Below are 25,479 nucleotides of genomic sequence, written 5' to 3' on the forward strand. Positions count from 1 at the left end.
ACTGTGATGCCTACAGTTGAAATATGTGTCTTGTGTGGGCTGTCCATCCCTACTACAAGATTATCTTCAGTCATGTGGCCAAAATTGAAGTAAATAGATCATGCACCACCGTCCGTACGTGCTACATGAAAAGCTCTGTGGGCCCCACCATGATTTATGTTTTTTAATCCACAACGGACATCCATTTTGCCAGCTCATGTTAGGCCATGATCCCCTAAAATGAGTCAGATATAAATCTTAGGTGGACCACACTAAAGGAAACAGTAGAGGTTCAATGCCTACCATTAAAAACTTCTTATAGGCTCCAAATGTTTTGGATGAAGATGATACATATGTTTTCCCTTGATCCATGTCTATATGACCTAATCAACTGGTGGGATGGCAAATAACCATTACAGCCGGCCCTAGGAAGTTTTTAACGGTATACATTCAATCACCACTGTTTCCTGTAGTGTGGTCCACATGAGATTTGTATATGCCTCATTTTATATCTTATGCCCTAACATAAACTACCAAAATGAATGAACGGCGTGGATCAGACTCATACATCGTGGTGTAGGCCTACGAAACTTTTCCATAGGGTAGCCTGTGAAGGATTTATTTACTCCAATAACCTTAATAAACAGATGATAATAACATTTCCGTTGGTTTGGACAGATTAACCAGGTTGTACTTAGTCTTCATATACACAAAATGTTATAAAACATACAAATAATCAAAACAACTTCGTTATTACCAGAGAAGAGAAGAAAGAAGAAGAAGGTGATGGAGAACATGACCAAGAAGAATTTCATTCTGGTGCATGGTGTATGCCATGGTGCATGGTGTTGGTATAAGCTCGCGACATTGCTAAGGTCGGTGGGCCACCGAGTCACCGTGCTTGATCTCGCTGGTTGTGGGGTGAACACCACTCAACTCGATGAGCTCCACACAATCGACGACTATGTGAAACCTTTGATGGAAACAATGGCCTTAATCCCTCCTCAAGAAAAGGTGGTGCTCGTTGGTCATAGCTTCGGTGGCTTTGTTCTTTCACTAGCCATGGAGAGGTTCACTGAAAAGATCTCAGTAGCCATTTTTATTTCAGCGTTGATGCCAGGCCTGGCAAATCCGCCTGCTAGCTTAATGGAAGAGGTACTTGTGATTAGCTATAGTATGAGATTTGCTCTAGGCTCCATCATTTCTCATGTGAAGTCTTTTAATATAAATATCATCTATATACAAGATGATAAGTTCATGACTGGGGACTCACTCATGTTTCCCCGAGAAGATCTGAACCGTTCATCATGTGGGTGAACAGTTGCTCTGATTGACCATCTCTTTATAGGTTATAAATTGGATGGTCAGGATCATGGTGGTTTTCAATGGAGCGCTGGCGATGAGCAGTCCTGATTGTGCTGATAGCATATAAGTGGGCCAGACCCCAAATGAGGGTTAAGACCACTCTAATAGCTAATTCCCTTGCAGTTTTGTAGCTATACCATCCACGGGAGCACACAGTTCGGTCTGGTCCGGTTTTGGGGTGAAATTAGAACTGAACCATTCCCAATGGTTCTAAGAAAACTAGAACCAGAACTGGACCGTTTGCACCCTAGAACTGAATTGAAACTGGATCATAAAGAACTTGTTCTGTTCTGGTTTAGTTCCATGGTTCTGGGCTTTTTACAGTCCAATGGCAAGTTTTTATCTATTTATTATTATAATGTAACCCAAACTCTTCTGCTGAAACAGGGAGTAATTTTGCAATTGTTTATTTTTATAACCCTTTTGTGTTTCCAAAATGATTTTGATGCCAATGTCTATTCGTGTTATGATCCGTTTGATGAATGGTAGAGTTTTTTATGTTTTAAAAATAAAATTTAAATGTTTATTGATCAACAGGTCTGGTTCCAGGTTCAGCAGAATCCCAAACTGAGAACTGAACCGAACTAACTGGTTCTTTAATTTTCGGAACCCGAACCGGAACTGGTTTACTTCATAACCGGATCAAGCTGTGCGGTTGATCGGTTCTGGTCTGTTTTACCGGTTCTACTGGTTCCATATGCACCCTTAATACCATCTATTAGAACAGATGTTAATTTGTTAATTACACACACATGTAATGCCCTACAAATCCACAGATGCAAATACGAAACACATGTGGCAGATCTGAACTTTCTGAAAGGCTGTTAAGAAGGCTAAGTTCTCTTGCCTAAGAAAATAGAAATAAAAGCATGATTTTTATTTTTTTTTCAAAATGTTCTTATGAGAAATTCAAAGAAGTGGTTTACTATAAAAACAAAAACAAAATAAAAATAAAAATCGATTAACTCTTCTCTAATAGTCGTGTTTATCCGTGAAAATTAGAATTTGAAGAGGAACCCATTGGATTCGCTGTCTGATTCTAAGATGTCCTTTGACAAAGGAGAGGACAAACTTCCCACTTCATTCATCTTTGGCCCCAAGTATCTTGCATCGCATTTATATCAATGTTGCCAGCATGAGGTAAGGATTAATCATCCAATGTACTTATGATAATCACTAACTATATATGGCTTTATTCACATACTATGTATTTTCATATCATGCCAGGATCTTACACTAGCCACCATGTTAATGCGGCCAGCACGATTGTACATTGAAGACCTATCAAAGGGTGGTATCCTTTCCGATGAGAATTATGGGTCTATTAATCGAGTTTACATCATATGCAAGGAAGATTTAGTGTTTAAAGAGGAATTCCAACGTTGGATTATTGAGAATTACCCACCAAGGGAGGTGAAGGAGATTGATGGTTCTGATCATATGGTCATGCTGTCAAAGCCACAGGAGTTGCGCAAATGCCTGCTTGAAATTGTTGAGAAATATGCTTGATTATCTTCTTCCCTGTGGGTTCCAAAAGTAAGTAGCTTTTACAGTTTTTGAGAAATGAATTGATGCTTATCTTTCATACATTGGCTCATCTCGACTGTGTATAATGCCAGTAGCAAGGAAAATATTTTCTAGAAATTGTTTTATTTATTATTATTATTATTAATTTTTATATGACAAGTAGGATATGATTTGATTGGATGGCATACTGTTGTATAGATGTAATCTCTCCAACAACTTTCAAATATACTTTGAGTGGCCTATATTTAATATATAATAGCGTTGGGTCAATCAAATCCATCAATAGTATCCAATCCACGTGCTTATTAAAGGATGTGGGGTGAGTTTGTTTACAAAGAAAAATAAATAAATTAATATTCAAGTCATTTGTAGGTGGATCCAACGGCATGCTTCTCAACATGCAGTTGAGATTTCCCCCCTTAGAAACTGGAGCATATTGGAAGACTCATGTGTTGTAGAAAGGGGGTACAACAACTGAGCTTTTTTGGGACCCACCATTTTGATGTTTGACATCCACTCCATCTATCAGATGCAGCCCCTCATTATCACCGTACACCACAAGAATCAGCTTGATTTAAAACTTCAGTTGGCCACGAGCCAAGGAACAATGTCAATTTATGGCTAAAACCTTTGAGTTACAGTGTCTTGACCCACCTGAGTTTTTTGGGTCAATCTGATTTTTTAGGTTTCTCTTTATCTAAGTTATTACCACATGATTAACAGGTTAGAGTATAAACCTATGGTTGACATCCTTTTCAAATTATTCACTAGGGTGTGGCCCACCTAAGTGATAGATTGGGCAGATATTTCACCACAAAGGTCTGTAAATCAAGGGGCTCACCTGATGTGGATCCGATGCTGATTAGTGTGGGTGGCTGCTTTCCTTCTCAGCTGCCGGGAAGGTGGTTTCAGTTGCTGGTTTTTGGTGGCTGGGAAGGCTGGGTGTGGCATATTCCCTTTTTGTCAGGCCAGTTCCATTGTTTATAATTAACTGAAACGACGGCTGTACGGTAGGTGAGGTTCAATTCTTTTTGTGGAGCCCACTTAAATAATTGTAGAGCAATTGAAGATTTAACCAGGTTACAAGTACTGTGCTAGTACATTTTAAAAAAAGAAAAGCAAAATCATGTGAACACAAAAAGCTCAGGTACATGCCTTTTATGTGGATCAAGTTATCCTTTCTACTGATTTTACCCCATGTGTTTATTTGATACCTTGACCGTGTATGAAGCTTAATGTGCATGATAATGGGGAATTGACACAGGAAATATTAAGGAAATACCTTCCAAAACAGATGACAACAAGATTAAGTCAACAGATGACAACAAGCTTGATTCCATTTCATGATCTAAGGAATTTTATTCATTCACTCATTTCCATTTATATAAAGATTGTAATTATAACTATACGCTAATCTCTCCTGTAAATTTTCCAATTCCTACGATTACTCAAGGACATAATTTCTATATCATCTGTAAACTGCTATATATACAGAATTCCTCTCGACAGCAAAGGCACGAGAGTTTCCATCCTGTGAGTATTATTTTGTTATGGTATCAAAGTAAAACCATGACCTCTGTCTTTTTTCTTTCCAAGCTCAATCCCATGGCCTCACCCAATACTCGTACTAACCCTGCAAGCATCCATAGTCTGGTTACAATCAAGCTCACCAAAGACAACTATCTCCTTTGGAAAACACATATCATCTCCTACTTGTGTAGCCAACGTCTGTTTGGATATGTTGATAGAACCATATCTGCCCCCCCGCCAACCATACCTAACCCCTATACAGCCACCTTCACCTCTGCCCCCACAGAAATTCCTAACCCAAAATTCAACTCCTGGTATGATTAAGACCAGGTTGTTCTTAGTACCTTGGTATCCTCTCTGTCCGAGGCCATCTTGGCTCAGATGGTAGGTCTCTCAACTTCTATAGAAGTATGGGTTTCCCTTGAGAAAATGTTCTCCTCCATCTCTTCAGCTCGAGCAATTCAGACTCGCCAATTCTTGGCTCTCACCAAGAAAGGAAATATGTCCATTTCTGACTATTTCCAGAAAATGAAATCCTACTCCGACACCCTTATTGCCATTGGATAGCCCCTACAAAGTCATGAGTTATCTGCCTACCTTCTTGGAGGCCTCGACACCTCATATGATGCCATTGTGACTTCCATTTCAACTCAAGTCGACAAAATGACTTCTGAAGAGATGTTTAACCATCTCCTCAGCTTTGAGTTATGCCTAGAGCAACAACAATCTGCTCTTGATGCCACAGTAGGTTCGGTGAATGTGGCAACCCGGAATGATCAATGCAATCGTGGTGGAAAATCCCAACAAAACCAACGTTCATCATAGCCTCAACAATCCTACTGCAATTCCAACTCCAAAAGCAAAGGTCGTGGTGGACGTGGGCGAGGAAATTCACATTAGAGTAACCCACCCAACCCGAGACCATCTTGCCAAGTGTGCGGCAAAACTGGTCATACTACCATACAGTGTTACTATCGCTTCGATCGTGCGTACCAAGGTGCTCCTCCAACCATGACAGCATACATGACCTCGCCCTTATCAACTCCAGACACAAACTGGTACCCTGATATTGGCTCAACAAATCATCTCACAAATGATTTACAGAACCTTAACTTACACTCGGAGCCATACCATGGAGGTGATCAAATCCACGTCGGCGATGGGGCAGGTTTGCCTATAAACAATATTGGCTCTGCCACTATATCAACTCCAACTCACTCTTTCACTTTATCTCAATTATTACATGTACCATAGATTAAAAAGAACTTGATATCTGTGAGTCAATTTACGAGTGAAAATAATGTTTATATTGAGTTTCACCCATCTTTCTTTTTGGTGAAGGACGGAACCACCGGGAGAATTCTAATGCACGGCAAAACTAAAGACGGCCTCTACTCCTTCCCACCATCAACTACACCAACAACATCTCACCAATCGTTCCTCTCTCACCGCGCTCCTCTAGATGTCTGGCATTATCGGATGGGCCATCCATCTTATCAAACCGTTTGGCAACTCGTCTCCAAGTTCTTTCTACCACTCTCATCAAATAAAACGGCAGGTGTGTGTTCCGCTTGTCAACAAGGAAAGAGTCATCGTCTTCCATGTTCTGATTCAAAGCCTATTTCCCATTCTCCTCTTGAATTAATTTTCTCTAATGTATGGGGTCCATCCCGTATTATGTCAACCACTGGAAATAAATATTATGTCTCATTTGTTGACCATTTTAGTAAATTCACATGGCTCTTTCCCATACCCAACAAATCGGATGTGATGCAAATTTTTCATTCCTTCCAAAGACTAGTTGAACGCTAATTTGAAAGCAAAATAAAAGCAGTTCAAACGGATTGGGGAGGAGAATACCGCTACAAAATTGGCATTCAACATTGTGTAACTTGTCCTCACACATCACAACAAAATGGGTCCGTTAAGAGGAAACACCGTCACATCGTTGAAACGAGACTCTCTCTTTTATCTCACGACAAGGTTCCTCATGCCTATTGAGATCATGCCTTTTTAATGGCAACGTATCTCATAAATCGTCTCGTCACAACTCCACTTGGTATTTCACCATTTGAAAAACTCTATAAACATGCTCCTGACTTCTCACTACTTAAAATTTTCGGGTGTGCTTGCTTTCCCTACCTCCGTCCCTTCAATTAGCACAAACTCGATTTTCGCTCAAAGCAATGTGTTTTCATTGGTCTTAGTAACATGCATCGTGGATACAAGTGCTTGGACATTTCAAGTGGCAAAATATTCATATCCCGACATGTTATATTCGATGAGACCATCTTCCCATTTGCCAGCATATCACACAAACCCACTCCCACCCAGCCCGTACACAGCCCAACTGTTGCTCTAGCTTTTCCCCTCAACATCAACGACACCCACTCATCCTCCCATGAGTCATCTCCTTATGCCAATGACATGTCCCCCATTACCTCACATCTTAATGCAACGACGTCGTCCCACTCCATTCCATCCAATCATATGTCATCTCCCACCTCAAATGATTCCTCTATTTCTGGTTTGTCACCACCTTCCCCTGCTCTTCCCTTAAACATGTCCACCACCCAACTGTCAATAGAGCTTTTCGTTGCTGCAGAACCTCCGGTACTCCGTTCCCACCAAATGACCACATGGTCCTAGAACCACATCGTGAAACCAAAGACCTTCACTGATGGAACAGTTCGCTACCCACTTCCGCAGTCGTTCTTTGTTGCAGGTGGTGTTCCTGACTCCCCCATGCATTATACAGAAGCAAGCAAATACAATGAGTGGTGCAATGAAATGGATGACGAATTCACAGCTCTTATGAAGAATGGCACCTGGTCTTTAGTGCCATCACAACCAAACATGAACATTGTCAGCTCCAAGTGAATTTTCAAATCCAAACTTAATGCCAACGGCACTCTTGAACGCCGTAAAGCATGGCTGGTTGCAAAGGGCTACCACCAACAGCCCGGAATCGACTTCGACGACACATTCAGTCCAGTGGTCAAGCCCACAACCATCCGTCTTGTTCTAAGCATTGCAGTCTCCAAACACTGGCCAATTCATCAAATTGACATACAAAACGCATTTCTTTACGAGAATCTATCAGAGGAGGTTTATATGCATCAACCTCTTGGATATGTTCATCCCAATTTTCCTAATCATATAGGTCGACTGCACAAAGCACTCTATGGCTTGAAACAAGCCTCATGGGCCTGGTGCCACCGCCTGCATGAGCACCTTCAATCACTAGGCTTTGTCAACTCAAGCTCCGATACTTCTCTCTTCACATTTAGGTAAGCTTTGGTTACTCTCTTTGTGCTAGTATATGTTAATGATATAATCATCACTGGCTCCACCTTGCAAGCTATATCTAAATTGATCTCTGCCCTCGCCAGTGAATTTGCTGTCAAAGACCTAGGTGTTCTAAGTTTCTTTTTGGGCGTTGCAGCTCATCACGTGAAAGAGGGGCTATTCTTATCTCAAAGTCAGTACATATATAATTTTCTCAGTCGCACGAAAATGCTCAATGGTAAGCCTATCTCTTCACCCATGTCTTCATCCTAGAAGCTATCACTATTTTCGGGTGCTCCATACTCTAATCCCTCTACCTATCGAAGCATAGTTGGAGCCTTGCAGTAATTATCTTTGACACGGCTCGATATCTCCTTCGCCGTAAATAAAGTGTGCCAATTTATGCACAAACCCACTGATGAACATTGGACAACAGTGAAAAGGATACTACGTTACCTCAAGTTTTTCATTAATTTTGGATTACTCATTCGGCCTAGCATGTCTACACAGCTCTCAATTTATTCCAATGCCAACTGGGCCGGATGCCCCGACGATCGGAAATCAACCTTTGGTTTTTGCATATTTTTTTATGACAATTTAATCTCATGGAGCTCTAAAAAGTAACCGACTGTGGCTCGATTAAGCACCGAAGCTGAGTACCGAGCAGTTGCTCATGCCACGGCCGATTCTATCTGGCTCCATCTCTACTACGTGAGCTCGGCATTTTTCTTTCCTAGCGTCCCGTTCTCTGGTGTAACAACCTAGGGGTGACCTATCTCACAACAAATCCAATGTTTCATGCATGTACAAAACATGTGGAAATCGACTACCACTTCGTTCGTGAAAGAGTTCAGCAGAGATCATTGGAAGTTCGCTTTATATCAAGCAAGGACGAATTAGCCGATGGCCTCATAAAAGCATTAGTCTCTACAAGGTTTTCCCATCTTCGGTCCAAGCTCAACGTGCAGCCTTCCCCGATGAGCTTGCAGGGACGTATTAAGGAAACACCTTCCAAAACAGATGACAACAAGATTAAGTCAACAGATGACAACAAGCTCGATTCCATTCCATGATCTGAGGAATTTTATTCATTCACTCTTTTCCATTTATGTAAAGATTGTAATTATAGCTATACGCTAATTTCTTCTATAATTTTTCCAATTCCTACAATTACTCTAGGACATAATTTCTATATCATCTGTAAACTGCTATATATACAGAATTCCTCTCGACAGCAAAGGCACGAGAGTTTCCATCCTGTGAGTATGATTTTGTTAGGGAAGAACGTGATGAGGTCTATCACCATCTTCCTGGCTCGATAAACACCTTTAATCCATAAGTCACTGTTGAATACATAAAAGAAAGTTCTCGGATCCATGAGAAATTTAAAAAGTTATTAAAGAAATTTTATTGATAAAATTCCCTTAAAAATGAGTTTAACATTCTTAAATAACTCTAAACAAATCTTAAAATATAATTAAAAGAGTCATAATCAAATAAGAAAACAAAATTTAAAAAACATGTAAATTTCAATCATCTTTCGACATGTCGTGGACCTGTCAAAATGATTCAAAAACATTTGGAGAGAAAAACTATAAATTCTTTGAATTTTGACATGTCAAACAGTATTTCGACCTGGCAACAGATTAGCGACCTATCTAAACTAGTAAAAATCAGCTAGCAAACTATGCTGAAATTTTGTCAATTTCTCCTTAGGCTTCTTCCGGTCCATATGCATTAAGAACAAACTTGATCCTCATCCTACATCAAACTCCTCCACTTGAAAAAAAAAAAAAACAACTCATCCTCGAGTTTGGTTCACGACACATGTTTAACTTTCTCGAGTTCTTCAACGAACTTGGTTCACGACACAGATACTGGTTTGCTACAATGAAATTAGTCCTTGAGATCTCCATGTCCTCTAGAAAATTAAGAACAAAGGTGTTATTACTAAGTTTCTTAAGAATCAGAATATAATTTATCTTTTTATTCACCAACTTATTATATGTCATAGTCGGAAACTTTTTCTCGTGTAAGTGAACTAACACATTATCATCCACTTGAAACACCTTCTAGCACCAATGTTTGTTAGCATAATTTGTTGTACTTAACGTTAGACTCATGCCTTGGAACAACACATACTCTTGCTCTCCTTGACTTGACCCTTATATATCAGTTCCTCCGCTTATGCTTGCAATATCTTGTATTCTTTATGATAATGCGTGTAATTAGGCAAACTTGCCCTTTGAGACAAGATTAATGTAGTTTTGTATATCTCACATAGGATGTAACTTTGTATGAAGTTCATTAGACATAATTACCTTGAACTCCTGTGACACTGATTTCAAATTCTCCGTGATGTTCATGGGCTCCACATATTTTTTCTTTTTAACTAATGCATTTATATCTCATGTCTCCTCAGATTGTTTGATGAAATTTCGTTTGATTACGAGAGACTGTCCCTCCACTTTAGAAATCTTGTGTTGGTTTTCCATTTCCACAGGGCCCACTTGTACATCACTAATGAATTCAAACGCCCGTCATGACCTCGTTTTAATTACATCACCTCTCGTTAACAAACAATAGGATTTTTCTGAATAATCTCTCACTGATCGGTTATCCTACCGACAAATTTGGTATTGTTGGAACAATACCTAATCGTAATCACTAGGGAGGAATTGCACTCACAATAATTGTTTCATCCTTTGTTACATGCAGATTAGTGCTTTTATCTGTCTCGTCCGTGTAAGCTGAAGTTGCTCCCATTAAGCTGAAGCTCCGCCCTTCAATTTGTAAGACATGAGCTTAATATTATTCTCTTCAGCAATATCCATATTGTCAAAGAAGCGTTCGACTTCTAACAATCAATCGATGAAGTCCTCGATATGGAGTTGGTCGTTGAAGCAAGGAAGGTTGACTTTTATCCTGAATTCTCAATTCGTCTTATTAACCCAATTGTCGTCTTGTTTAGGATGTTGGAGGATCATTTTGTCGATTTTCTCGTCACTAGATCCCATCTCCTTAGGCATGATCCTACAATTCACTGTCGGTATCGCCTTGTGATCGGCATGGTTACGAATTTTAGCGCTTATCCGGTGCAAATCACCACCATGAACATGGAGCTGCACCTAGGGCCTCCGTCATGAGATCGATGGCAGCCTGCAGCTCTTGCATGACTTTCTAATTCTCTCCTACGCTATTTCGAAAGTCGTTGTTGTTAAAGAAAAATTTCTTGAAGCACCGTTCATGGAAATGTTGCGTGACTCATCGTTAAAAGCCATAAATTCAAGGAAAAAGCCTTTCTTTGATACCAACTGATGTAGGAAATCAAGGACATAATAAGGTCAATCACTATCTTTCTCAATTGACAAATGCCTTGAATTCACAAGGCAATATTCAATCCATAAGTGTCACGCCTCAAACTCGGAAACCGAGCTCACAAAATTTTCGATCACTGAATCCGGTGCCGATAGCCTCCGTAGTACCTTATTCTCAGCTTCTAGTGCTCATACACCAAGTTCCGATCCTGGGATTTTATAAGGAGGATTTTCTAACGTACATTATCTCGTAAGAAGCATAACCACAAGTATACCCAAATCACAAAGGCAACATCATCATCACATATCCACTAATATAAATAGTTGAATATAGTGCTGAAAGGGAAATACATATATCGAAAATCAAAGCTCCAGAAGACCGTTGTATGCTCCAAGCTCAACGTTTCTGCAACCTAACGTTACCTGCATGCATCTATCATACATAAGCTTATAGAAAGCTTAGAGGGTAGTGTAAGTGTGTGCAATGCACGTGTCAAGCATATAAATATCAGAGTAAGCGAAAATACTAACAATCCATAAATCGTACAATATCAGAGTAATGTGGAAACATGCTAGCAAGTTCATAAATACCATTAGCCTTATCCAGGCTATGCGATACAACAACATAATAAGTCAATATCATATACTAAGGAAGTAATGTATATCAGCTATGCAATGTAGAGACATAGTAAGCCAAATATCAGATACCGAGTCCATGAATACTGTCAACCTTATTCAGGTTATGTAATACAGAAGCACAGTAAACCAAATGCTATGTGTTGAGGATGCAATGGAATATGCGATGCGAATAAAATGACCAAGCTGGAGTGTGAAGTCGGGATGATAGTACGTAGTATCGCAGGCTAAGGGGTCTACCACAAGCGACTTCTATCCAAACCAGTCCCATACCAAAATTTGGATAGTCAGACTCAATGTGGTAAACTCCTGATCTCAGGTTGGTCGTGCGCCCTGACCGAAATTCTGGCCATTACGAAAGTACACATATCAATTAGTTGCGCACCACCAGCCCAAGTGGATAGTGAATAAATGAATGAATCCGTATACAATTCCTTCTCAATAAATCCATATATTAGTACCGTACATTTTTGGGATCATCAGCAGAGTGTAGTACACTTTACATGTAATCGCTGCCCACTGGACGTGCGACCATACAAGTGGAAGAGATTTCACTATCCGCCTGGCTAGTAGTCAGCCAATATCTACCTGGCATGTCGATAACAGATCCAATTACAAGCTAGTCAAACTTAGCCTGGCTATGCCCATTACCTTCGTGTATATAAGGCCACAACCCATTCCCAACTGACCACGACATAGTGGGAGACGCGGCCTACTGGTATTCAGCACTCGGGCGCTCATGTATCCACTCAGTTTAAACGTTGGGGTATCTCATGGACACGGTGGTTTAGGGATTTTCACCCAGAGACATCTATGGCGCCCCGATGCTAGTAACAGATTTTCTGTGTCCCATCTAGCCATCTACGACATGCCTGTGAAGGCTACGACCCTGATGTCGTTAGGGCGTACAGTAATCACAACACACAATGCAAGATGCATGAGTCATACAATCCAGTTATGTATCAAGCCTACGCATACCATATACTCATGTGAGACAATCTCCGCCTATCAGGGAGTCTCATTACAACCTACCCAATGACATATGCAATGGTTAACCACATCTCATAACAAACATGCATATGATGCATATGGGCATCTATCATGATGCTATGCTGTCACATACTCATAATTGATATCAACAACCAGCACCGATAATCGGCATCAGAATCGACCTCGATAATCGGCCTCAACAATCGGCCTTGACAATCGAAATTGGTCTCCACAATCGGAATCGGTCTCGACAATTGGAATCGGCCTCGACAATCGGAATTGGCCTCGACAATCGGCTTTGATCTTGATACTTAGAATCGGCCTCGACGATCGGAATCGGCCTCGACAATCAGCCTTGATCTCGATAATTAGAATCGGTCTCGACAATCGAAATGGTAATCGGCCTAACAAAGGGCTTAAGGGAAGGTCACAGTATGGACATTTAACCATTATCGCCCATCAATGTGGATATTTAACCATCATTGCTTCTAAGGAGTGACCCACATAGAGCCAAACGTATCGTGAGCCCATGACCTCACACAAGGACCTAATACACATCACTATGGGCCTCACTCATGGGCCACATATACATCATAATGGGCCTCATCACATGGGCCAAATACACATCACAATGGGCCGCATCATATAGGCCACATATACATCAAGTGGGTCGCATCTCACGGGTCTAATATACATCGGAATGGGTTGCTCACACGGGCCTAATATACATCAAGTCGGGCCCCATCATATGGGCCGAAAATATATCACAATGGGCCACGTCCCATAGGCCTTGAATACATCACAATGGGCCACACCACCTAGGACTTGAATGCGACACAATGGACCATAACCCATGGGCCTCAATACATCACGATGGGCCTCATCACATGGGCTTCAAATACACATTAGGTGGTTCTCGCAACGTAGGTGGGTACTGCACACGGGCCTCAAATACATTACATCAGGCCTTGCCATATGGGCCATAAATACACAACAATGGGCCTCGTCAAATGGGCCACAAATACACAATAGGTGGGCACTGCACATGGACCTCAAATACATCACATGGGCCATAACCTATGCGCCTAATGCACATCGTAATAAGCCTCATATACATCAAGTGGGCAACATCACATAGACCGCACCAATGGGCCTCATAAACATTAAGTGGGCCTCATCAATGGGTCACACAAATGGGCCTCATAAACATCAAGTGGGCCGCACACATTCCTAAAAAAATGAATCGTATCGAAAGATCATCTGGACCATACTACAACTAGTAGTGGAGATAATAATTTTTACTGTTAACACATCACAAGCCCACCGAAACATTTATTTTCCAATATGATCATAAGGTCACGATTACTTGAATTAAGAGGAAAACAAATTCCATATTGGCCCAAAATTTCTGTGACCCCAAAAGGGGTTTCAATGGTACCCACTATTTTTGGCAGTGTGGTCCACTTGATAAATAGATCTGCCTCATTTTTTATTCTCAGCCCTTAAGACAAGCTCGCCACTTGGATGAACGGTTTGGATGTAACACATACATCGGCGAGGGGGCCCACAGAACTTGCCGGCGTCTGGACAGTAGTGGGGCTGCTCGTGGGAGTTGCTGGCCCACCGTCCAGATGATGGATAGTGGGATATAACGCATGCATCATGGTGGGGTCCACAAATGTGGCCCACTAATTAAATGGACGGACGGTGTGGTATACTACATACCTCATGGGGACCACAAAACTTGGTGACGTCAATAGCAGCTCAAGCTGCTGGAACCCATCGTTCGTTGGACGGTTTGGATACAACATTACATCATGGTGGGTCCCGTCCAGATGGATGGTTGGTGTGGATAAAATCCACACATCAGGTGGGTCCCACAGAATTTGCTGACATCAAAACATCAGCTATATAGTGGTGTAGTCGTACACTAGCCAATTAGCTCCCTACTTAGGTGGGACCCACGTAGGGCCCACCGCATATATATATATATATCATTATATTTTTATTATGATTATTATTTATTTATTTATTTTTAACAAACAAGGCCAGCGTCCAGGGATCCAGCATCCAGACCCTGGACGCTGGACGGTGTGGATTTTTAATACATACATCATGGTGGGTCCCACGCACGTGGCCCACCAGAATTTTGGATCTGCCTCACGTCCAAATGGACGATGAGTTGCCATAGATGGATGGCATGGAATATACATCAAGGTAGGTCTCATACACGTGGCCCACCAGAGTTTTGGATGAAGCTGATACTTGTGTTTTCCCATCATTCAGACTGTCCATCTGGATGGTCAGTTCAGCAGGGTGGACAGCAAGGCCGTCCCACCTGCTGGACGGTCCAGATTATCCCTAGGTGGGCCAGCAAAAGAGGAAAAAGGGGGAGATACAGAGAGAGAGAGATGGAGAAAAAAAGAGAGAAATCGGTGAAGGGGAGGGATCCCGCCACTATGGGCCCTCCCTATACTACGCATACATCAAGTGGGTCCCAAATCATGTGGACCCTACATCAAAATCAAATGCTATGGACACCCACCGTTGGATCTCCTCTTCCTTCTTCCGCCAATGTATGCTAGAGTTCCAATGGAATATGATTCAACGGTTGAGATTGATCATGGAGGGTGGGATTGGGTGGTAGGAAGGTGTGCCACATACAAAGTTCTCTCTCATGGAAGCTCTCTTGCTAGGATGGTTACTTGGGAAAATGGATGGAGAAATGAGAGAGAGGGTTGTAAGAGATGGGTGTGATGGGTGAGGGATGAGTGAAAGGTGATGTATGTACTTGACATGTAAGGAATGTGTAAGAGGGAAAGTTGACTTTGGGGATAGGTATTATACTTGGGGATGAGTGTGAGTGATGGGATGTGTACTTGACATTTGATGTGATAGATTCTCTTGGGATTACAAAGTGTGGTGTTTTTCTCGAACTGAATGTAGGCCCACATCTCCTGGCCCCGGGTATCGCCTCAGCGAGCGAGATGCGGCGTCGAAACCACGGCGACGGCGCGGTCGCAAGGGTACAAGTATCTGGTCGAGCCGACTTTGGAATACAGGATACGACTCATGGTCGTGCACAACTGATATCTACGAGTCGTGGGTCGCCGGAATTCGACTGGGAGGACTGCGGAAGCCCACGAAATGGTACGGTATAGAATACGAGCCTCACAATAAAAGAGTTCTCAAATCCATGACAAATAAGAAAAAGTTACTAAGAAAATTGTATTGATAAGCTTCTCTTAAAATTGAGTTAAACATCCTTAAATAACCTTAAACAAATCCTAAAATGTAATCAAAAGAGTTATAATCAAATAAGTAAATAAATTTTGAAAAAAAAAAGTGTAAATTTTCACCATTTATTGAGTTGTCGTTGACTCGTTGAAATAGTTCAAAAACATCTAGAGACTTAAAATGAAAATTCGGTGAATTTTGACATGTCAACTTGGTTAGTTGATCTGTCAAATAGTATTTCGACCTGTCTAAACTAGTAGAAATTGGCTAGCATGCAATTTGGAATTTTTGACAGAATATTGACCTGTCAACTAGAGCTATCAATTGGTCAAACTACACTGAATTTTTTTCAATTTCTCCTCAAGCTTGTTCCGATTCACGTGTGTTAGGAATGTCCTTGATCCTCGTTTTACTTCAGGAATTGTACACCCGAAATACATCAACTCAAATATTAAAGTTACTAAATTGTGGAATCCATTGCCATAATTTACATCCCCAAAATCAGAATGATTGATTGAGCAATCTTGACAACTGATTAGAAGACATTTGTTGAAAGACCATGGATATTTTTATTTAGCTGTCCAATAAATATCTACCAACTCCATAGATTGATAATTAAATAAGCCTAATTGTTATTCATGAAACATTAAAACTAGGACCCATATTAGCACATTAATAGTTTATTTTGAATTACTTCTCTGCCACTAATACTATTAAGATTATTTCCACTAGGATGAACCGGAAACGCAGATATGAAACATCTGTAGCCCCATCAATGTTTAAACGGTGGGCATTTAATCCCCACTAGTTCCTTTCACGAGGCCCACTTGAGTTTTGAATCTGCCTCATTTTAGGCTCATGTACCCGCATGAGCTGGAAAAATGGATGGAAGACGTGGATTTTTCACAAACATCACATCACATGGGCTAACTAATTTCCGATTCCTGTATTCGGTGGTGGGAGCGGGTTGGATACTGAACACTTCTGGCCAAAAGGCTACTAAAATGACATGGTAAAAGGGCATTGGTTACATTGGTGGATATTAATAGACTGTTTCCTTCCAATAAATGCTCTTCCAACGGAGATCCATTAGCGGATGTTTTTCCATTTAGGCCGTGAACGCACCCGGCCACGGACAGGTAATTGTTTATCTTAAGAAAATAAGGACAGATTTATTGCAAAAGACTACTTTTGAGGAAGTTCCTTGGCTGGAACCCAAGTGGGGCCCACTGTGACGTTTGTGAGAAATTTTACCTGTCCATCCATTTTTTGAGGTCGTGGCAAGGCTGGAAGGAGGGAGGCTGAAGCCTATCATGTTAAAGAAGGTGATGCCTTTTGTCGAGGTGGACACCACAGCATGGAGCAATCTGATGTCCAACGTTTCTTTTACTCAGTTCCCGTCAGTTGTTCTTCCTCCAGAAGCTCTAACATTGGATGTTAAGTGGTAGAGAATGGTGTAGACCATGTGTTGGAGGATGATTACAGCTCTAGTGAGAGAAATGACATACAGTCAACTCCTTTCACCTGTTTGTTTTGTTGTATCATTGGCCATGGGGAGAAGATGTTTAAAGAGAGAGAACTCTTTCTTGTGGCCTTGTGTAGAAAACATTCCTTCCATTGGGGCATGCATTTGAGGTTGATGTAAATGCAAAGTTGTGTTCTCAGTGTTTTACTCTCAGCATTAGTGCATTTGTTTCTCAGTATCTTCTACTAAGGCGCCGCTGCTGTTAGAGCTCAAGGACCCGCCTCCTTCTCCTGCTTCATAAACTTAAGGTTAGTCATGAGCTTAATTGCGCAATTCGTGTGCCCTTAGCAAAGCTAGACATAGGGATGTTAATCGGGTTCGGGTATTATCGGATCTTTGGTTCTAGGTTTCGAGTAGGCTTCGATACAATTAAGAGAATTTACATGGTTGAGCGTACATGATGGTTGGATTAGATGGTGCCTACATGTGCCACTTTGACACATGCACATATATAAATGAGCTCTCTTTCATGTGTGTAATTAGTGCATACTATATATATGTAATTTTATTATCAAAACTACCCTGAAAGGACCAACCAACTTGACCTGATCCAAATCTAACCGGATGGACCCAACCAAGACTCAACTAAGCCTGATTTTTAACTGGGTTCAAAAGGTGAGACCTAAACCTGACTCAATTTCTTAATTGGTCTGAACTGAAGCCATTAAGTAGGGCTCATCCGTACACTCATGATGAGGAATTAAATTAGGAAAGCCTTGCAAATAAAGATCATGTACGCGTCACACATGGGTCACCATGGCACTTGTCAGGTGGGCCACGGTTTGCAAAATAAATGTATGAATATGAAAAAATTGGCTAAACTTTTCTATTGATGGCCAAAATAAATGTTTATTTTTGGGAAAACATGCAAGTAGCTGGACCAACATGATGGATGGATGAAAGTTTATTCTCATGCAGCCATATGGGGCTGCTGGGAGTTGCTGCTGGTGACTATCTCAAATGCCGGAGAAATCATTTTCCATGTGAATGAGATCAACAAGATGATCCAATAGTTACGTGGGCCAACGTACATTGAACAGTGTAAATTTATAGTCAAAACCTCTAAAATGAAGTGGCATGACCCACCTGAGCTTTGGAACATTATCTCTTTGTTTGACGGTTAACACGAGGCAGCTTACCTGATGGACACGGAGTCCATCTTTGGAAGGTTCCGCCCACTTGCTTCTGGGCTAGCGTGAGTGACGAGGAAGCGGATTGTCGATATTCCTGTGGCAGGACGTCGCCCAAGCTCTGTGGGGTCCACCGTGATATATATATATATATATATATATATATATATATATATATATATATATATGTTTTATTCATGCCGTCCATGAGACTAAAAAATGATGCGGATAGAATGCTCATGTGGACCACACTACAGAAAACAATGGGAATTGAAGCCGACAAAGGTTGGATGGAAAATAAAACATCACGGTGGGCCGTTGGAAGTTTTCAGTGCTGGGTGTTTTTGTACTCATGCTCTAAAATGTGTTGGAAAAGGGGATGGACGGTGTGGATAAAACACTTGCATCACGGTGGGCCCCACAGCTTGAGCAACGTCGTCACACGCGGAATCTATCACCAGAAATTTCTGCCGACAAGGCCTGGGTTAGCGTCAGTCACGAGGAACCACGCCGATATTATTGTGGCACGACGTAACAGGAAGGACAGCGGGTGATTAAATTGTGGGGCCCACAGTTGAAATATGTGTCTTGTGTGCGCTGTCCATCCGTTCTATAAGATTATTTTCAGTCATGGGGCCAAAATTGAAGTAAATAGATCATGCACCAACGTCCGTACGTGCTACATGAAAAGCTCTGTGGGCCCCACCATGGTTTATGCTTTTTAATCCACGACGGCCATCTATTTTGCCCGCTCATGTTAGGCCATGATCCCCTAAAATGAGTCAGATATAAATCTTAAGTGGACCACACTATAGGAAACAGTAGAGGTTCAATGCCTACCATTAAAAACTTCTTATAGGCTACAAATTTTTTGGATGAAGATGATACGTATGTTTTCCCTTCATCCATGTCCATGTGACTTGGTCAACAGGTTGGATGGCAAATAACCATTACAGCCGGCCTTAGGAAGTTTTTAACGGTGTACATTCAATCACCACTGTTTCCTGTAGTGTGGTCCACATGAGATTTGTATATGCTTCATTTTTCATCTCATGCCCTAACATAAACTACCAAAATGAATGAACGGCGTGGATAAAACACTTACATCATGGTGTAGGCCCATGAAACTTTTCCATAGGGTAGCCTGTGAAGGATTTATTTACTCCAACAACCTTAATAAACAGATGATAATAACATTTCCGTTATTTTGGACAGATAAACCAGGTTGTGCTTGTCTTCATATACATAAAATGTTATAAAACATACAAATAATCAAAACAACTTCGTTATTATCAGAGAAGAGAAGAAGAAAGAAGAAGAAGGTGATGGAGAACATGACCAAGAAGAATTTCATTCTGGTGCATGGTGTATGCCATGGTGCATGGTGTTGGTATAAGCTCGCGACATTGCTAAGGTCGGTGGGCCACCGAGTCACCGTGCTTGATCTCGCTGGTTGTGGGGTGAACACCACTCAACTCGATGAGCTCCACACAATCGACGACTATGTAAAACCTTTGATGGAAACAATGGCCTTAGTCCCTCCTCAAGAAAAGGTGGTGCTCGTCGGTCATAGCTTCGGTGGCTTTGGTCTTTCACTAACCATGGAGAGGTTCCCTGAAAAGATCTCAGTAGCCATTTTTATTTCAGCATTGATGCCAGGCCTGGCAAATCCGCCTGCTAGCTTAATGGAAGAGGTACTTGTGATTAGCTATAGTATGAGATTTGCTCTAGGCTCCATCATTTCTCATGTGAAGTCTTTTAATATAAATATCATCTATATACAAGATGATAAGTTCATGACTGGGGACTGACTCATGTTTCCCCAAGAAGATCTGAACCGTTCATCATGTGGGTGAACAGTTGCTCTGATTGACCATCTCTTTATAGGTTAGAAATTGGATGGTCAGGATCATGGTGGTTTTCAATGGAGCGCTGGCGATGAGCAGTCCTGATTGTGCTGATAGCATATAAGTGGGCCAGACCCCAAATGAGGGTTAAGACCGCTCTAATAGCTAATTCCTTGGTGGTTTTGTAGCTATACCATCTACGGGTGTACACTGGTTCGGTTTGGTCCAGTTTTGGGGTGAAATTGGAACTGAACTGTTCCAATGGTTCTAAGAAAGCTAGAACCGGAACTGGACCGTTTGCACCCTAGAACTGAATTGAAACTGGATCATAAAGAACTTGTTCTGTTCTGGTTTAGCTCCATGGTTCTGGGCTTTGTACAGCCCAATTGCAAGTTTTTATTTATTTATTATTATAATGTTGCCCAAACTCTTCTACCGAAACAGGGAGTAATTTTGCAATTGTTTATTTTTATAACCCTTTCGTGTTTCCAAAATGATTTTGCTGCCAATGTCTATTCGTGTTATGATCCATTTGATGAATGGTAAAGTTTTTTATGTTTTAAAAATAAAATTTAAATGTTTATTGATCAATGGTTCTGGTTCCAGGTTCAGCAGAATCCCAAACTGAGAACTGAACGGAACAACCGGTTCTTTAATTTTCGGAACCGAACTGGAACTGGTTCACTTCACAACCGGATCAAGCTGTGCGGTCTGATCGGTTCCGGTCTGGTTTACCGGTTCTACTGGTTCTACCGGTTCCATATTCACCCTTAATACCATCTATTAGAACAGATATTAATTTGTTAATTACACACACATGTAGAGCCCTACAAATCCACAGATGCAAATACGAAACACATGTGGCAGATCTGAACTTTCCGAAAGGCTGGTAAGAAGTCTAAGTTCTCTTGCCTAAGAAAATAGAAATAAAAGCATGATTTTTTATTTTCAAAATGTTCTTATGAGAAATTCAAAGAACTGGTTTACTATAAAAACAAAAGCAAAAATAAACAAAATAAAAATAAAAATTGATTCACTCTTCTCTAATAGTCGTTTTTATCGGTGAAAATTAGAATTTGAAGAGGAACCCATTGGATTCGCTGTCTGATTCTAAGATGTTCTTTGACAAAGGAGAGGACAAACTTCCCACTTCATTCATCTACGGCCCCAAGTATCTTGCATCGCATTTATATCAATGTTGCCAGCATGAGGTAAGGATTAATCATCCAATGTACTTACGATAATCACTAACTATATATGGCTTTATTCACATACTATGTATTTTCATATCATGCCAGGATCTTACACTAGCCACCATGTTAATGCGGCCGGCACGATTGTACATTGAAGACCTGTCAAAGGGTGGTATCCTTTCCAATGAGAATTATGGGACTGTTAATCGAGTTTACATCATATGCAAGGAAGATTTAGTGTTTAAAGAGGAATTCCAACGTTGGATTATTGAGAATTACCCACCAAGGGAGGTGAAGGAGATTGATGATTCTGATCATATGGTCATGCTGTCAAAGCCACAGGAGTTGCACAAATGCCTGCTTGAAATTGTTGAGAAATATGCTTGATTATCTTCTTCCCTGTGGGTTCCAAAAATAAGTAGCTTTTACAGTTTTTGAGAAATGAGTTGTTGCTTATCTTTCATACATAGGCTCATCTGGCCTGTGTATAATGCCAGAAACAGGGAAAATATTTTCTTGAAATTGTTTTAATTATTATTATTATTAATTTTTATATAAAAAGTAGGATATGATTTGATTGGACGGCAGACTATTGTATAGATGTAATCTTCCCAGCAACTTTCAAATATACTTTGAGTGGCCCATATTTAATATATAATAGCGTTGGGTCAATCAAATCCTTCCATAGTATCCAATCCACATGCTTATTAAAGGATGTGGGGTGAGTTTGTTTACAAAGAAAAATAAATTAACTAATATTTAAGTCATTTGTAGGTGGATCCAACGGCATGCTTCTCAACATGCAGTTGAGATTTCCCCCCTTAGAAACTGGAGCATATTAGAAGACTCATGTGTTGTAGAAAGTGGGTACAACAACTGAGCTTTTTTGGGACCCACCATTTTGTTGTTTGACATCCACTCCATCTATCAGATGCAGCCCCTCAGTATCACTGTACATCACAAGAATCAGCTTGATTTAAAACTTCAGTTGGCCACCAGCCAAGGAACAATGTCAATTTATGGCTGAAACCTTTGAGTTACAGTGTCTTGACCCACCTGAGTTTTTTGGGTCAATCTGATTTTTTAGGTTTCTCTTTATCTAAGTTATTACCACATGATTAACAGGTTAGAGTATAAACCTATGGTTGACATCCTATTCAAATTATTCACTAGGGTGTGGCCCACCTAAGTGATAGATTGGGCAGATATTTCACCACAAAGGTCTGTAAATCAAGGGGCTCACCTGATGTGGATCCGATGCTGATTAGTGTGGGTGGCTGCCTTCCTTCTCAGCTGCCGGTAAGGTGGTTTCAGTTGCTGGTTTTTGGTGGTTGGGAAGCCTGGGTGTGGCATATCCCCTTTTGTCAGGCCAGTTCCATTGTTTATAATTAACTGAAACGACGGCTGTAGGGTTGGTGAGGTTCAACTCTTTTTGTGGAGCCCACTTAAATAATTGTAGAGCAATCGAAGATTTAACCAGGTTACGAGTACTGTGCTAGTACATTTTAAACAAAGAAGAGCAAAATAATGTGAACACAAATAGCTCAGGTACATGCCTTTTATGTGCATCAAGTTACCCTTTCTACTGATTTTTCCCCATGTGTTTATTTGATACTTTAACCGTGTGTGAAGCTTAATGTGCATGACACTGGGGAATTGACACAGGGAATATTAAGGAAACACCTTCCAAAACAGATGACAGCAAGATTAAGTCAACAGATGGCAGCAAGCTCGATTCCATTCCATGATCTGAAGAATTTTATTCATTCATTCCTTTCTATTTATGTAAAGATTGTAATTATAGCTATACGCTAATCTTTCCTATAATTTTTCAAATTTCTACAATTACTCTAGGACATAATTTCTATATCATCTATAAACCGCTATATATACAGAATTCCTCTCGATGGCAAAGGCATGAAAATTTCTATCCTGTGATTATTATTTTGTTATGGTATCAGAGCAAAACCGTGACCTCTGTCTTTTTTTTTCCAAGCTCGATCCCATGGCCTCACCCAATACTCCTACTAACCCTGCAAGTATCCATAGTCTGGTTACAATCAAGCTCACCAAAGACAACTATCTCTTTTGGAAAACACAAATCGTCCCCTACTTGCGTGGCCAACGTCTGTTTAGATATGTTGATGGAACCATATCTGCACCCCCACCAACCATACCCAACCCCGATACAGCCACCTCCACCTCTGCCCCCACAGAAATTCCTAACCCAAAATTCAACTCCTGGTATGATCAAGACCAGGTTGTTCTCAGTACCTTGGTATCCTCTCTGTCCAAGGCCATCTTAGCTCAGATGGTAGGTCTCTCAACTTCTAGAGAAGTATGGGTTTCCCTTGAGAAAATGTTCTCCTCCATCTCTTCAGCTCGAGCAATTTAGACTCGCCAATTCTTGGCTCTCACTAAGAAAGGAAATATGTCCATTTCTGACTATTTGCAGAAAATGAAATCCTACTCCGACACCCTTGCTGCCATTGGACAGCCCCTACAAAGTCATGAGTTCACTACTTACCTTCTTGGAGGCCTCGATACCTCATATGATGCCATTGTGACTTCCATTTCAACTCAAGTCGACAAAATGACTTCTGAAGAGATGTTTAACCATCTCCTCAGCTTTGAGTTACGCCTAGAGCAACAACAATCTGCTCTTGACGCCACAGTAGGTTCGGTGGATGTGGCAACTCGGAATGATCAATGCAATCGTGGTGGAAAATCCCAACAAAACCAACGTTCATCACAGCCTCAACAATCCTACAACAATTCTAACTCCAGAAGCAGAGGTCGTGGTGGACGTGGGTGAGGAAATTCACATCAGAGTAACCCACCCAACCCGAGACCATCTTGCCAAGTGTGTGGCAAAACTGGTCACACTACCATACAGTGTTACTATCGCTTCGATCATGCATACCAACGTGCCCCTCCAACCATGACAGCATACATGACCTTGTCCTCATCAACTCCGGACACAAATTGGTACCCTGATACTGGCTCAACAAATCATCTCACAAATGATTTATAGAACCTCAACTTACACTCGGAGCCATACCATGGAGGTGATCAAATCCATGTCGACGATGGGGCAGGTTTGCCTATAAAGAATATTGGCTCTGCTACTATATCAACTCCAACTCATTCTTTCACTTTATCTCAATTATTACATGTACCACAGATTAAAAAGAATTTGATATCTATGAGTCAATTTACAAGTGAAAATAATGTTTATATTGAGTTTCACCCATCTTTCTTTTTGGTGAAGGACGGAACCACGGGGAGAATTCTAATGTGCGGCAAAACTAAATATGGCCTCTACTCCTTCCCACCATCAACTACACCAACAACATCTCACCAATCATTCCTTTCTCACCGCGCTCCTCTAGACGTCTGGCATTGTCGGATGGGCCATCCATCTTATCAAACCGTTCGGCAACTCGTCTCCAAGTTCTCTCTACCACTCTCATCAAATAAAATGGCGGGTGCGTGTTCCGCTTGTCAACAAGGAAAGAGTCATTGTTTTCCATTTTTTGATTCAAGGTCTAGTTCCCATTCTCCTCTTGAATTAATTTTCTCTGATGTATGGGGTCCATCCCCTGTTATGTCAACCACTGGAAATAAATATTATGTCTCATTTGTTGACCATTTTAGTAAATTCACATGGCTCTTTCCCATACCCAACAAATCGGATGTGATGCAAATTTTTCATTCCTTTCAAAAACTAGTTGAACACCAATTTGAAAGCAAAATAAAAGCAGTACAAATGGATTGGGGAGGAGAATACCGCTACAAAATTGGCATTCAACATCGTGTAACTTGTCCTCACACATCACAACAAAATGGGTCCGTTGAGAGGAAGCACCGTCACATCGTTGAAACGGGACTCTCTCTTCTATCTCACGGTAGTGT

General features: G+C 41.0%; 2 protein-coding genes across 2 annotated transcripts; both read left to right on the plus strand.

Annotated features, from left to right (window-relative positions):
• Window positions 1-712: 712 nt before the first annotated feature.
• Window positions 713-2,996, plus strand: LOC131228649 (methyl jasmonate esterase 1-like). Its single transcript, XM_058224458.1, has 3 exons — window positions 713-1,134; window positions 2,347-2,484; window positions 2,572-2,996. The coding sequence occupies exons 1-3, from the start codon at window positions 766-768 to the stop codon at window positions 2,851-2,853; spliced, it is 789 nt and encodes a 262-aa protein (XP_058080441.1). The 5' UTR covers window positions 713-765; the 3' UTR covers window positions 2,854-2,996.
• A 16,774-nt stretch (window positions 2,997-19,770) lies between these two features.
• Window positions 19,771-22,027, plus strand: LOC131229511 (methyl jasmonate esterase 1-like). Its single transcript, XM_058225486.1, has 3 exons — window positions 19,771-20,218; window positions 21,445-21,582; window positions 21,670-22,027. Exons 1-3 carry the CDS (start codon window positions 19,850-19,852, stop codon window positions 21,949-21,951), a joined length of 789 nt encoding a protein of 262 aa, XP_058081469.1. The 5' UTR covers window positions 19,771-19,849; the 3' UTR covers window positions 21,952-22,027.
• Window positions 22,028-25,479: the final 3,452 nt, after the last annotated feature.

Source organism: Magnolia sinica, chromosome 16, assembly GCF_029962835.1.
Source record: "Magnolia sinica isolate HGM2019 chromosome 16, MsV1, whole genome shotgun sequence".
NCBI lineage: Eukaryota > Viridiplantae > Streptophyta > Magnoliopsida > Magnoliales > Magnoliaceae > Magnolia > Magnolia sinica.

What these genes read in the sequence shown, in the direction of transcription:
- LOC131228649 (XM_058224458.1), top strand. Translation starts at nt 766, where the DNA reads ATGGAGAACATGACCAAGAAGAATTTCATTCTGGTGCATGGTGTATGC. An exon ending in CTGCTAGCTTAATGGAAGAG is followed by an intron (nt 1,135 to 2,346) that starts GTACTTGTGATT and finishes CGTGAAAATTAG; the next exon opens with AATTTGAAGAGGAACCCATT. An exon ending in ATCAATGTTGCCAGCATGAG is followed by an intron (nt 2,485 to 2,571) that starts GTAAGGATTAAT and finishes ATATCATGCCAG; the next exon opens with GATCTTACACTAGCCACCAT.
- LOC131229511 (XM_058225486.1), top strand. Translation starts at nt 19,850, where the DNA reads ATGGAGAACATGACCAAGAAGAATTTCATTCTGGTGCATGGTGTATGC. An exon ending in CTGCTAGCTTAATGGAAGAG is followed by an intron (nt 20,219 to 21,444) that starts GTACTTGTGATT and finishes GGTGAAAATTAG; the next exon opens with AATTTGAAGAGGAACCCATT. An exon ending in ATCAATGTTGCCAGCATGAG is followed by an intron (nt 21,583 to 21,669) that starts GTAAGGATTAAT and finishes ATATCATGCCAG; the next exon opens with GATCTTACACTAGCCACCAT.